This window comes from Triticum urartu, chromosome 4A (assembly GCF_056163025.1).
Source record: "Triticum urartu cultivar PI428250 chromosome 4A, HENAU_Tu73, whole genome shotgun sequence".
In the NCBI taxonomy this organism is placed as follows: Eukaryota; Viridiplantae; Streptophyta; class Magnoliopsida; order Poales; family Poaceae; genus Triticum; species Triticum urartu.
Window position 1 is genome coordinate 64,369,831 of NC_141876.1, and position 14,704 is coordinate 64,384,534.

Below are 14,704 nucleotides of genomic sequence, written 5' to 3' on the forward strand. Positions count from 1 at the left end.
GTTTGCACGAGAAAGTACGTCCGAACCGCACCGCGGACCGATACAGTACCCATTGGATGGCTTTCATGGTCCAGACGGATGCAGAGATTTTTGGGTCGGTGAAGGAGATGTCCTAAAGTTGGTTAGAAAGAAAAGAGGCTCCTAGCTAAAGTTGTCTTGACCTGATTCAAAATTACAGGGCGCAAACTACGGCTTTGACCTACCAGCCTCTGATTGCTGAAACAGGAATAGTTGAGAACAAAGTGGTGCGTAACGCGTGGTAATCTGCCGAACTGTTTGATGAGCCTGCGTAGTAGTATTAGGTACTTTGTGTTGCTATGCATTGCCCTGTGAATGTCTCTAGCTATATTTTTAATATGACCAAACGCCTGAAGATGCTAGTATCAACCTGTGAAGGAGGCTCAGCATGATCATATAACGCAGTGGTCCAAATGGCAGCAGGCCCAGAATGCAGAATAGGGTCGGTGACTGTAGATCCCACACATGTCGATCGTGAAGCACCTGGCCTGCTGGAGAACCAAACCCAGCCCATTCAATCCGAATCCCACCCAGGACCAGATAAATTCGAAAAGGTGGCCGTACAGGCAAAGAAGAAACAACCACAGCCACCAATGATTCAGTGACACCACCATGATCTTCCCCGCTGTGCTCATCATCTTCTCACTCCAGTGGTTCAAGCATTCAATACGTGCAGACGCGCAAAGATTGATCATGACGCAGAGCTGTCTGTAACAGCCATGATTGGCAGCAAGAGGCCATGAATGGGCCAACCCTAGCATTCTAGCAGTTAAAAATCATCACCCAGCACACAGCAACCAAGAACCTACAAGAATGTTGCCTATGTCCCAGAGCCAAGAAAACCAAGATATTATTTCATGACATTACAGCAAAGATTGATCGTATCTTGAACACAATAAACTTGTTTGAATCTACTATGAGCAAAATGGAGCCTAGCAAGTAGATACCAAAAGCAAGCACACAGAGGGATTAAATTCTTAGGCCGACGTACCACCTATGGTAGGTAGGTGTCTCCAGCTCTAGACGGCTGCACGGCCTTCCTACTCGGCTGGCTTGGAGGACAGGACCTTGCAGACGGGCATCGTCTCGTTTTTACTCAGTAACTTGAGCGATGGATGGACATGGATATCTTGCATTAACACTCTATCCCCAATGTCAACATTTGTCAGGTCCACCTCGATTTTTGGAGGGATGTGCTCGGCCGGGCAGAGATACACCAAGCTGGTCCTGATTTTCTGCAAGAAGCCACCTGCTTTTTCGATTGGATTTGAGAGTTAGGTCAGCAATAGAATTAGTTCATCAAGACAAAAGTACATCAAAGAACACCAAAGCAAGAGCTAAATGGTCGATCTACAACAAAAGGAGTGCTGGCATGTTTTCTGCAACTACTGTCAGTTTGGCAGGAGATCTTCAAGCATAAGCATAAGCTGCTCGCTGTAAACTTATAAAATATAACCAGATTGCTAATGTAATGGTTTCTATAGGAACTTCGAGCCAAATTCCTAACGGCCGTAAGACAAGGGCCAAACTTCTTCAAAATGCCAGCTTAGTGGCTTTTGAAGCAATATGAGATAATTGAAGTTGGTATTTAGGCAAGTGGAAGTTGAGTAGAAACTTGCTGCTCTCTTAAACTGACCACACTTGCTGAACTGGAAACACATGTTGAATGTGTCATTTATCATTGCACAAGTACCAAAGTCATGGTTGTTTCCTTAGATCAGAGGTTTCAATACAAACAGTGCCAGGTCAGGACCACATATCCACGGTTGATGCCTAGTAAATGATAGAGAACACATGTGCCCCTTGTTGTGATAAAAAGAATGAGAATCCCAAAAGCGTACTGTGTTATTAGAGTGCCTACACATAGTAATACATTGTTATGGAACTTCCAGACTGTTCAACATTCATTTGCTGGAATGCCCATGGAAAATGATGGTTATAATGGAACTTCCATAGTCATTTCTCACTAACCGTAACTATAAAGACAGCATCTGTTTATATCCAGAAATCGATCCATTTATATTAAAAAATGTCAAATCAAACTTTAGAAATTATTCAGATTTTTCAACTGGTAATGGTATTAACAGAATTTTCATCAAAGGAACTCAATGCCATAATATTTTTATGATTTTTGACAAGACATGCTCCATAACAATGTCCTAAAGGTCACAAACGTGTGGATTGAATTGTCTCAATGTCCTAAAGGATATCTATTCAGATAAGGAGGGACCAATTTAGTATTTATAGGCAAACATCTCAACAAACTAAATAAATAAGGAGATTACAGGATACCAGACATTTGTACTTATCCATACTTAAGCACTTAACAGTGGAATAGTGATTTAAACACATACTCCCTCTGTTCCTAAATATAAGTCTTTTTAGAGATTTCAGTGCAGACATAGACGTACTTTAGAGTGTAGATTCACTCATTTTGCTCTGTATGTAGTCCATAGTGGAATCTCTAAAAAGACTTATATTTAGGAACGGAGGGAGTATATGTTAGGGTAATAGGAAATAAACCATTTGAATTAAGCTGAATATGGCCAGATTGAGCTTTAACTGGTTATGTTGCTATATAAAATAGGATTGAATCATATATGCACACCAAGTGCTTACTACTATAACTAATATGAATATATGATCCGCACATGTGTGGTAATTTGCATCTAGTAGCTACCAAGATGATTATTCTTAGGATGTACTCCCTCCGTTCCAAAATATTTAAAGTTCTAGGTTTGTTCTAAGTCAAACTTGCTTAATTGACAAACTCTAGAAAAATGTGCTAAGATCTACAACATCAAATACAAATAGTATCAAAATATATTTCAAAAAGAATCTCAAGAGACTAATTTAGTGTTCTGTTAATATACTTTTCTATAGACTTGGCCAATAAATCCAGAACTTGAATTATTTCGTAACTATTTCAGTTTTGATGAGAAATGAACATGCTTCGGTTCATATGTCATCTTACATTCTACACCCTCTGTTCACTCCTACATTAGTGAACAGAGGGTGTAGCTACCATCGGTTCATAACTACCGAGTATACCAAAGGAATGTTACCAAAAAATAGAAAAGAGAAGGGTCGCACCTTTCTTTAACCCAGGGCAGACATCCTCCCCTTTGAACACTACGGGCAAATTCACCTTCAGCATCGTTCCTTCATCTGCTTCCACCATCACCAAGTTCAATATATTCCCTGTGGATTCATCTGTCTGCACCTGCATACGCAAGAGCACAAACATCACCCACAATGCATAAATGGTACAAACCTTCACTAACAACCGATCCAACCAATTTCTCCAAAGGTTCTCGACACACATAATAGGGACAGGCTTAAAACTGATCTCCACAAGAGATTCCCTGAGATAGGAATACATTATGAGCAGGAAACAAGTAAGCTAAAAAGGGATGCAAGATACCTTACAAAGTTGAACTACACTTATGATCATCACAAGACAAAAAGATGAAAAGTACTCGTTGTTTGACCATCCAACAAATAAATGAGAGGGATATGATCAGGTGAGTGGGTATGTCCGAGCAATTTCTGCTAAGGAAGTACAATTAAGTACACACTGGTTTTGACTACCTATCATTTCGCAATCAGCAAACTACGAGCAGCATTACCCTAATGTGCATTTCATCGAACATAAGGTGGGCGAAGAACATCCCCGCCAGGAAGGAGCACAAAGATGCAGATCCTGCGTGCGTGCTCAACAAATGGATGCAATCTCAGCCGGAAAGGCGAGAAAAGCTGGTATACCTTGATTGGGAGTACGGTGCCAGAGTGCACGACGGCGGTGGACCGCTCGCCGGCGCGGACCTGGAGGCGGACCGGGGTGGATAGGAAGTACGGCGACTGCTTCAGCATCTCCGCGAGCTGCTTCTTGTCGGTGGTGAGGAGCTTCCGGTGGGCGACCCCTTCTCCGGGTCCGGCGCCGGCCAGGGTGAGCAGCACGGCCGGGACATTGCCGTTGCGACGCTCGCGCGCCGCCGCGCGGGGTCCGGCCGTCTCCCGCGGCACCGCCTGGATCGTGTGGTGGTAGGACGCCGAGGCCTCCCGCCGCCACGGGGCCGCCTTGCGGAGCGCCTCCCCGACGGCGGCGGCGCCGCCCTTGCCCCGGAGACACTGCGCCATTCTTTGGGTTCTGGGTTTAGGGGAAGAAAGGTGGGCTTTGTCTGGTTGCACGGGTGGTTTTTCTTCCCCCTAGACTTCGCTCTCGCATCCGGCCCGCGTGTCTTGGTGGCCCAAGCTTTTCTCCGTGGCCGGCCCAGTCCGACTCCATCTGGACCTCCTCCACAACAACGGAAAAATATTGCGGCTCCCCGACTCGGAAAACAGTCGCGAGCGGCTTTTCCTCAAAAAAAAAAAAAAGTCGCGAGCGGCACGGGTCCCTCCGTTATAAGAGCCCACGCTCCGAGAAGCTTAGCAACTTTCCAACAGAAGCCTCACAGTTTTCCCCTCGAAGAAAGAACCTAGCGACTACGCATAAGATCGGTCAAGCGATGGAGCAGGAGAGCGACCGGACAAAAGTGCTGCTCGACGATGTGCTCGCGGATGTCCTCGCCCGCCTCGCTCCACGCAGCCTTGCCACGTCCCGGTGTGTTTGCAAGACGTGGCGGGGCATCATCGACGGCCACCGCGCGTTGCGCAACATCTTCCTCCCTAACTCATTGGCCGGTATCTTCATCAACTTCAATGAGTTAACGCATTCAGAATTCTTCTCCTGCCCATCGCCCACCAAGATTGTTGGTGTCGGCGAAAGGCTCGCCAACCGTGTGAAGGATCACTGCAACGGTCTTCTCTTGCTTTACGATGCGGTGGCTAACCCAATAAGACGATGGGAGGCACCATTGCCACCGCCCCAAAGCCTATGGGCGGAGTGCTTCTTCGAGGATTCCTATCTTGTGTTTGATTCTATGGTGTCATCGGACTATCATGTGTTCTTGATACCTCGTATTCCGTATATCAAGCTTGACATAGAGCCATTTGAAGACCCCATGGTTGAGATTGACCCCGTGGTGTTAGAATCGGAATGGCCACCTACTTCATGGACCCTGCGGGTCTTCTCATCGTTGAATGGGCAATGGGAGGAAAGAATATTCATGCGACAAGGGGAGGCTGCGGGGATTGTGTCTGACTTGGCAACAGACTATTCATGGGATAAGCGTCACGCCGTCTATTGGTGTGGTGCATTATATGTGCATTGCGAAAAATATTTTGTTATAAGGTAACTACTTCTTAAGCATCATTATTAGTCCAAATATTTCATTGTAGTTCTTTTTTCACTTATTTGATTTGCCAGCGTGTTAGCTAATGATATGATTTCTTGCAGGTTGTCATTATCAGATAACACATATCATGTCATTAAACCAAAAAGTCTTGAATCCGAGAGTTTCCCGAATTGTTATCTTGGGAATTCGAAGAAAGGGGTGTATTATGCCTTGCTACTTGAAAATGGATGCAAGTTGCAGCTGTGGGTCCTTAACGAATCACATGGACATAAGAAATGGATCCTAGAGCATGATAGGGACCTCAAGTTACCATCGCCATGTCTAAACAATGGTCCATGGATTCTAGAAGATGTTAACTACAATGAAGAAAAGAACATTCAGCATTACGATGAAACCAATGGAATAAAAGAGGATTTTGAACGGAACTCTGAAAACGATGTCTTAGATACAGAAGATACGATCAACAAGGGTGGCTATGATTCAATTCTTGGATTTCATCCTTTCAAAGAGATCGTCTTTCTGAGTAGAAAGTTGAGCAGAAATTTGAGCAGGGGATTGGCATACCATTTGAATACCTCGAAGATTGAAGACTTGGGTAACTTATGCCCAAAGGATTACGATGATATTACTGGCCAACGTGGACGTATTGAAGCTTCTTTTATGTACACATCTTGTTGGGTGAAATAGTTCCCTACTAGAAAGGTCCCTATATAGAACAGAAAATTGTATTGGCTGTTAGGTGCAGACTATTTTGTACAACTAGATGATACCCCGCACGTTGCTGCGAAAATTTTGTATCAGCGCAAACGTTAATTCATAGTTGCAAACAGTGTAGAAAATTAAAAAAATATGGATCAAAGTGATTACCCTATAAACCAGAACAAATATGTTAAGGATCTGGTATGGCACAATTGCGAGTAGATGCTGGCTGAAGAGTACTAATGACATTTTTCTTAATTACAAATGAACGCAGTCGCTCTAGTGATAAAGCAATTCTAATTTTAGGCAACCTATAATTACTAATTTTTGGTAGAATCTGTAGTCTAGTTTGTAAGAAGCTGCATGCGTTGTTGATGATGTAGCATGTTAGGTTGTCTATAAGGAAATTCTCAAAGAAATAACAAAGGATACCGCATCTTGTATATGTGAGTTGAATATGAAACATTGGGATGACTTGATAATATCAGTGCCGAGGGGAGAGGAAGGGACAAAGCATGCTTGAGGGTGGCCTGTTGCCTGCTTAGATCAGTAGCCAACTGGCCGTCTGCCTCGCCGGTTTTGTCTACATGCACTGTGAGAGACGAAAGGTCAACTCTGCATGCAACTGGTGGCTTGTGGGAAGTAGTACGAAGCTACAGTGGCAGTAACTGCAGCGCTGGTGAGGACAACAACGAATGATGTGGCTTTACCATATGCGAGAAAAATTTAATAATGGGAGGTACATTGCTGATGTGGCAGGAATGATGATGTGGATAACTTGCATGTTTAGAGAAATAAGATAGTGAGGGTGAACTACTTATTTATGTATTATAGATATGAAAAATATAAATTTTGCGACTCTAAATTCCCCTATTTTGTCCTTCTATCTTATCTTTCATATTATACAAAGTGATTTCTCTTACTCAATCTGACCGTTTATTTCATATATTTTGTCCTCTATTCTTTTTGCTAGTGCCATTGTGCATCTTTAACAACCCGTTGTTGCCCATTTTCTAAAACAGAATATAGATGAAGCCTGTATTAAAAAATACAAGTGGTATTGGCGTGCATCCAATCTACATGAGACGTTCATAATATAATATGCCCATCCAACATCTCTACTATTGAGGGGACTCCATACGTGCTTTCGTCCCCTCTAGGTATCCACCGCTGCATCTTCGCATTCCCTGCCCCAACGTTCTTCAAGCAAATACCCGCAAACCCGTTTTTGATTCTTTATTAAGGGTTTTTCTGCCATAATGTTCCTTCGCCCCCCTCCCCCCCACCTACGCACCAAGGATCCAGAAAACCAGCCCCCCCCCCCCTTAAGGAAATATGACCTAAAGACAATAATAAATTTATTATTTTATATTTCCTTATATCATGATAAATGTTTATTATTCATGATAGAATTTTATTAACTGGAAACTTGATACATGTGTGGATACATAGACAAAACACTGTGTCCCTAGTAAACCTCTACTAGACTAGCTCGATTCAGATGGTTAAGTTTCCTAACCATAGACATGTGTTGTCATTTGATGAACGGGATCACATCATTAGGAGAATGATGTGATGGACTAGACCCATCCGTTAGCTTAGCATATTGATCGTTCAGTTTTATTGCTATTATTTTCTTCATGTCAAATACATATTCCTTCGACTATGAGATTATGCAACTCCCGGATACCGGAGGAATACCTTGTGTGCTATCAAACGTCACAACGTAACTGAGTGATTATAAATATGCTCTACAGGTATCTCCGAAGGAGTTTGTTGGGTTGGCATATATCGAGATTAGGATTTGTCACTCCGAGTATCGGAGAGGTATCTCTGGGCCCTCTCGGTAATACACATCATAAGAAGCCTTGCAAAAAAGTAACTAATAAGTTAGTTACAGGATGATGTATTATGGAACGAGTAAAGAGATTTTCTGGTAACGAGATCTAACTAGGTATGTAGATACCGACGATCGAATCTCAAGCAAGTAACATACTGATGGACAAAAGGAATAACGTATGTTGTCATAACGATTCGACCGATAAAGATCTTCGTAGAATATGTAGGAGCCAATATGGGCATCCAGGTTCCGCTATTGGTTATTGACCGGAGAGGTGTCTCGGTCATGTCTACATAGTTCTCGAACCCGTAGGGTCCGCACGCTTAACGTTCGATGACGATATAGTATTATATGAGTTATGTAATTTGGTGACCGAACGTTGTTCAAAATCCCGGATGAGATCACGGACATGATGATGAGTCTCGAAATGGTCGAGAGGTAAAGATTGATATATAGGACGATGGTATTCGGACACCGGAAGTGTTCTGCAGGGTACCGGGTACTTATCGGGTCACTGAAAAAGGAGTTTCGGGCACCCCCGGCAAAGATATGGGCCTTATGGGCCAAGTGAGGGAACACACCAGCCCTGGTGCACCCCTATAGAGGCCAGCCCTATGAGGAGGAGAAGGAAAGAAGGGAGGGCAAGGAAAGTGTGGATTAGGATTCCTACTTCCTTCCCTATCCCCTCCTCTTTTCTTCCACCTCGGTTATATATGCACTACAAAAAAAAGACACATCCGTGACATTTTGGGCCGAACGAAATTTTTTTCTATCATACATATGACACTTCTATGACGATAATTGTGACAAAACTCGGTATCATCATAGATGTGGTGGGCTCCTACTTCTATGACAAAAAATCATGACAGAAAATGGGCTTTTCGTCCTGGGCGGGCCGGAGACGCAGCTGCATGACATTCTTTGGGCCGTCCATGACGGAAAAAACCATGGTAGAACCGAGGGCAAGGAAAATTTTGGGGAGTTCCCGGTTACGGTGGGAGGTCGGGGGCTGAGCGATGCGCGTTTCTCTTGTACACGTGCGCGCGTGTGTGCAAGGCGTTGGCTCTAACTGAACCCGAGCGAGGTGTTGGGCTCTAACTGAATCCGAGCGATTGCACTGCAGGCTACGCGTTACTGAACCCGAGCGATCGATCAATGGCTGTTAACTGAACCCGATCGAGCGATTCCTTCGCTACTGCTGCTAACTGAAGCCGATCGATGCTGCCTCTGGATGAACAGTGAGTGTTGCAGGGGGAGGGGGGGTTTGGATGAACAGTTCCCGGTGGGGGTGGATGAACAGGACCCCGTGGTGTTGCCTCTGGATGAACAGGACCCCAATCGATCGAGCCGATTGGGGCTGGATGAACAGGACCCCGTGGAGGGCTGGATGAACAGGACCACCCCGTGGAGGGCATGATGAATAGTAGACGGTGGAGGGCAGGATGAACAGTAGCCCGTGGAGGGGTGGTTGAACAGGAGCCCGTGGAGAGGGCTGGTTGAACAGTAGCCGGTGGAGTAGCGCGCGGTGGAGGCTGGATGAACAGGAGCCCATGAATGAACAGTCGCAGGTGGAGGCTGGAGGAGGTCGGCGGTGGATGAACAGTAGCTCATGGAGGCTGGAGGGGGTCGACGGTGGAGATGAACAGTATCCCGTGGAGTCCCGTTTTGCAGTACGCCACACCCCTCCCGATGAACAGGACCCCCATTTCGACCGTAGCGCTCCAACACAAGTCCATTTCGTCCGTTTTGCGGTACGCCACACCCCTCCCAATGAACAGGACCCCCGTTTCGACCGTAGGAGGTCCGTTTCCTCCGTTTTGCGGTACGCCAGACCCCTCCCGATCAACAGGACCCCGTTCCGAACGTAGGAGGTCAGTTTCCTCCGTTGTGCGGTACGCCAGGCCTCGTTTCCATCGCCTGTTCCGTCTAAGCCCTCCCGATGAATACGACCACGCATTCCGTTCCGACCCAGCCGGTTGGCTCCCACGAGTTCCGTTGCCTCCCCATGAACACGATGCATTCCGTTGCCTTCCCATGAACACGACGCATTCCGTTGCCTCCCCATGAACACGACGACGACGATGTTTCTCCGTTCCGGCCCAGCCATGTCAACGAGCCTTCGCCATACGTATGCACGAGTAGGCGTTCGAGACCCCGCCCGTATGTACACATACGTGGCCGTATTTTCTTTCTTGCACCCTGGCCGCCTCTACTATGACACGTGCGCACCTCTACATCCACCAGTATATATGTACGTACACGTTCGCGACCAGAATGACAACGCTACGTACGCTTCGACCAGGTGGGTCCCGACTGTCAGGCACTTCCTTGCGTGCGAAGATGTAGCTGGTGGGTCCCAGCAGTCAGGGGGGCGAAATACGGTGGCCCATCCGGTGGGTCCCCGCTGTCAGGTGGAGGAATAATTATTTTGCACGTAATAAGGAGGCACTTCCTTGCTGCGGCCGTGGACCCAACTGTCAGCCTCTCCACATACAATCCACGTACGATGGAAGCCATTCCTTGACCACGTTGACCACGCCGCGCCGAGAGCACTAGGGCGGTGGACGACGGTGAGGCCTAGGAAGGGGACACACGGAGCCGGGGAAGACGCGGCAGTGGATGCCCACACATAGAGGAGTACGAGGGCACTGGTTCGTTGCGGTGTGAGGCTGCCGTCGCCACAGAGTAACAGGGGGTGTGGGTGAGTAGAGGGATGGCCTGGCCAGCGGTGGGAGTAGTAGGGTGCGGTGAGGCCTCCGCCGCATCGCAGCCGGCCACGGGAGGCAAGAGCACGAGGCACGACCAGCACTGGTTTGGGCGGCTGGAGCAAGAAGACCAGAGGTTGAAGAAGCACTACGACCGTTGGATGGACATCATACGGTCACTGGAGTTAGAATCGTGCATATTGACTAAGTTGACAAAGCCCTCCGTCCCCGTCAACTTAGTAGGCCCACAAGTCAGCCTGCCACTATACTGAGTCCCAGCTAACAGGGGGAGTATTCATTTTTTTTGTGCGTAATAAGGAGGCACTTCCTTGCGTGCGAAGATATAACTGGTGGGTCCGAGCTGTCAGCGGCGGTAACTTTTTTTGTGAAATACAGAGGCCCTTTCGGTGGGTCCCTGATGTCAGGTGGAGGAATCATTATTTTGCACGTAATAAGGAGGCATTTCCTTGCGTGCGGCCGTGGACCCAGTTGTCAGCCTCTCCACGTACAGTCCACTTCAGATGCATGTCGGTCGTTGACCACGTTGACCAGGCCGCGCCGAGAGCACCAGGGCGGTGGACGACGGCGAGGCCTAGAAAGGGAACGACACGGAGGCAGGGAAGACTCGACAGTTGTTTCCCACGCGGAGGGGAGTACGACTGTACGAGGCTTACTGATTCGTCTGCCGTCGTCGGAGAATAACAGTAGGTGTGGGTGAGTAGAGGGATGGCTAGGCCAGCGATGGGAGTATGATGGGGCGGTGAGGTCTGCGCGGCAGCATAGCCGGCCATGGGGAGGAGGGAGCAGGCAGTCCCGCCGGCGCTTGTTTGAGTGGCTGGAGCGGGAAGAGCAGAGATTGAAGAAGCACGACGGCCATTGGATGGACATCCAACAGTCACTGCTTGTGCATCAACCTTTTTTTAGGAAAGCCTCAAATCTGTGGAAAACAACATACAACCCATCTGCCATTATTTCTAATAATTTTCAGCCCATTTGCTAATTCTTAAGGTTTTTTTGGAGCCCATATTCTTTTTGTTAGCATTACAACCCAAATTGTGGCCACGGTTAAAAAAATTATATGAAATTTTGCATATTTCGGTGCGGTCCGAACTGTTTTTAATCCCGAAATTTCGACTCACATTCAAACTGATTTTAAAAATAAATGTATATCAATATAAAATCCAACAAATTCTCCACGCATAAAAATTAATGTAATTTAAAATCTTGAAATGAAAAAAATATATTTGAAACTATTGTCGGTTTGATGTGTTTTAAAAATATACAACCCATTTCTCATTACTGATGGACCATTTTCTCGGCCAGCCGAATGAAAGCTCTCCTCGTCTTGAAAGATTTGCAGCCCAACAGGCCTGACAAAGCGATTTACTTGGCAAATCACAAAAAACTGGGCTGTGGCCATGGACCCAGTTGTCAGTCTGTTCACGTACAATACTCTTCCGATAAAAGTCGTTCCTTAACCACGTTGACCAGCGCGGAGAGCACCACGGCGATGGACGACGGCGAGGCCTAGGAAGGGGACGACGCGGAGCCGGGGAAGACGCGGCAATGGAAGCCCGCGCGGAGAGGAGTACGAGGGTTCACTGGTTCGGCTGCGGTGTGAGGCTGCCGTCGCTGCAGGGCCTGGCCAGCGGTGGGAATAGTAGGGGCGATGAGGCCTCCGCGACAGCACAGCCGGCCATGGGAGGCAGGAGCATGCGGCACGACCGGCGCTGCTTTGGGCAGCTGGAGCAAGAAGACGAGAGGTTGAAAAAGCACTACGGCCGTTGGATGGACATCGTACGGTCACTGGAGCTAGAATCGTTCATATTGACTAACCTGACAAAGCCCTCCATCCCCGTCAACTTTGTTGGCCCACAAGTCATCCTCCCACTATGGTGGGTCCCAGCTAACAGGGAGTATTCATTTTTTTGTGCGTAATAAGGAGGCACTTCCTTGCATGCGAAGATATAGCTGGTGGGTCCGACATGGCAGCGGGGGGAATGTTTTGTTTGCGAAATACAGAGGCCCTTCCGGTGGGTCCCAGCTGTTAGGTGGAGGAATCATTATTTTGTGCGCACAGTCCACGGCCGATGGATGTCGTTCATTGACCAAGTTGACCAGGCCGCGCCGAGAGTACCATGGCGGTGGACGACGGCGAGGCCTAGGAAGGGAACGACACGGAGCCGGGGAAGACTCGGCAATGGTTGCCCACGCGGTGGGGTGTACGAGGGTTTACTGGTCCGACTGTCGTCGCCGGAAAATAACAGGAGGTGTGGGTGAGTAGAGGAATGGCTTGGCCAGCAATGAAGTAGGGTGGGGCGGTGCGGCCTTTGTGGCAGCACAGCCGGCCACGGGAGGCGGGAGCAGGCAGTCCCACCAGAGCTGGTTTGGGAGGCTGAAGCAAGAAGATCAGATATTGAAGAAGCAACACGGCCATTGGATTAACATCCAATGGTCACTGCTGCTAGAATCGTTTGTGGACTAAGTTGACAAAGCCAAAGTACACGTCAACCTAGTAGACCCACAAGTCAGCCTCCAAGTCTGTTCCAAACAGCATACAGCCCGAAATTTCTAGCCAGATTCAAATTAATTTTAAATCTAAATATACCTTAATTTAAATTCAATGAAATTTTACCCACACAAAAACAATGAAATTTAAAATATCAAAATCCGAAAGAAAACGGTATTTTGGAACTAATTGTCTGTTTGTTGTATTTTTTCATTTTACAGCCCATTTATTATTACTTATAGCCCATTTCTTATTACTTATATCCCATTTTCTGGGCAAAATGCATCCCTCCTCGTCTTGAAAGATTTTCGGTCCAACAGGGCATAGAAAAGCAAGTAGGCCTATGTTGGTTATTCTACAAAAAAACAAAATAGCTGGCTAGCAATTTTCAGAAAGGAAAAAAATAAATTGGGCTGGTCATGTGCTAAACATGTGAAATAAAAGCCTGGGCTAGACGGGCCACGGGTCCCGCACAACCCAGTTGATACCCTTCTCCGTCCCGAAAAAACAAAATTACTGCGCGTGCTGCTGGGTCCCTACTGTCATCCTCACCATGTACATCATCTCCTTATTCCTCTCAGTTGTTGACCATGTTGACAACACCGGAGGGCGGCGTGGCGGCGAGCGAACCAAGGCGGAGGACGATGGTGAGGCCTCAGACGGGAACGAACAGGAGCCGGGGCAGATCACAACCAGTCATGGGAGGCGGGAGCAGGCGGTCCCGCCGGCGCTGGTTTGGCTTTGGCGTATCGAGGAAGAAGAGACTGAAGAAACGTGACAAACGTTGAATGTCAATCCAACGGTCAAGGTTGGCACAATCGTTTTGTTGACTAAGCGGACACCAAGTAGCATACTTTTTTATATATAGGAAGAAAACTGCGAGGAAAATGCGTTCGTCTATCGTCCTTCTCACAGGGAACGTTTGCCACATAAGTGACTAGCACCCTTGGTTTTCAACTAAGAGGTCTTGGGTTCGAGTCCTAGGAACTCCCAATTTTGTCCTCCTTCCTTCCTCGCAAAAAAAGGGAAAGAAAATCAAAGACTTGGGAAGGCGTACAGAACAAGCTAGTGTACATGTAATGAGACGTTGCCGAGTTTTAGAAAAAAGAAAGACGTGCTCCTGTAGCTGGTTCGAATCCAAACCTAGACTATGACTATATATGGTGCTATACTACTCTGCAAGTAATGACACTGACATATCCAACGTTCGCTTCTCCTCTTCTCTACTTACTCTGCCTAGCATAAGAAGATCTGGCCGCAGCAACCATGTCCGCTGGCTGCTCGTCCACCTGCTCTTCAGCAGGCAACAACCAGATATGCGCCAAGTCGCAACCCGTACCATCGCCTGTGGGTCTCATCACACCCTCGCCGGCACGCGCACCGCAGCCGATTGCTCATCGCAACCCGCTGCCGTTGGTGTGGTGCCACTGCTGCAAATCACGCAGAGTCATCTGTCGCGTCTCAACCACAATCCACAACCCTGTCCGAGTATTCTACAAATGCCCGAATCATGGGGTAATAATATGTTTAAGTGTTGTTCTGCTGCTTTCAGTTGCTGATTTTTTTAATAGTTTGGTTGATGATCTACCAATTTGATTCGTGCAGAAAAGGGAAGATTCGTGTGATTTGTATTTGTGGGAAGTTGCTGATGTGGGGGAATGCAACTACGCTGATTATTTGGTTAGTCGAGGAATCC

The 14,704-nt window shown here is 47.2% G+C and overlaps 2 protein-coding genes across 2 annotated transcripts; one reads left to right on the forward strand and one right to left on the reverse strand.

Moving 5' to 3' along the window:
• Positions 1-848: 848 nt before the first annotated feature.
• LOC125550655 (Ribosomal protein L25/Gln-tRNA synthetase, anti-codon-binding domain-containing protein) lies at positions 849-4,198 on the reverse strand. The gene is made up of 3 exons (XM_048713699.2): positions 3,784-4,198; positions 3,112-3,241; positions 849-1,267 (listed from the first exon to the last, which is right to left on the reverse strand). The coding sequence occupies exons 1-3, from the start codon at positions 4,156-4,158 to the stop codon at positions 1,059-1,061; spliced, it is 714 nt and encodes a 237-aa protein (XP_048569656.1). The 5' UTR covers positions 4,159-4,198; the 3' UTR covers positions 849-1,058.
• A 328-nt stretch (positions 4,199-4,526) lies between these two features.
• Positions 4,527-5,942, forward strand: LOC125554599 (uncharacterized). The gene is made up of 2 exons (XM_087519552.1): positions 4,527-5,251; positions 5,357-5,942. Exons 1-2 carry the CDS (start codon positions 4,527-4,529, stop codon positions 5,940-5,942), a joined length of 1,311 nt encoding a protein of 436 aa, XP_087375678.1.
• Positions 5,943-14,704: the final 8,762 nt, after the last annotated feature.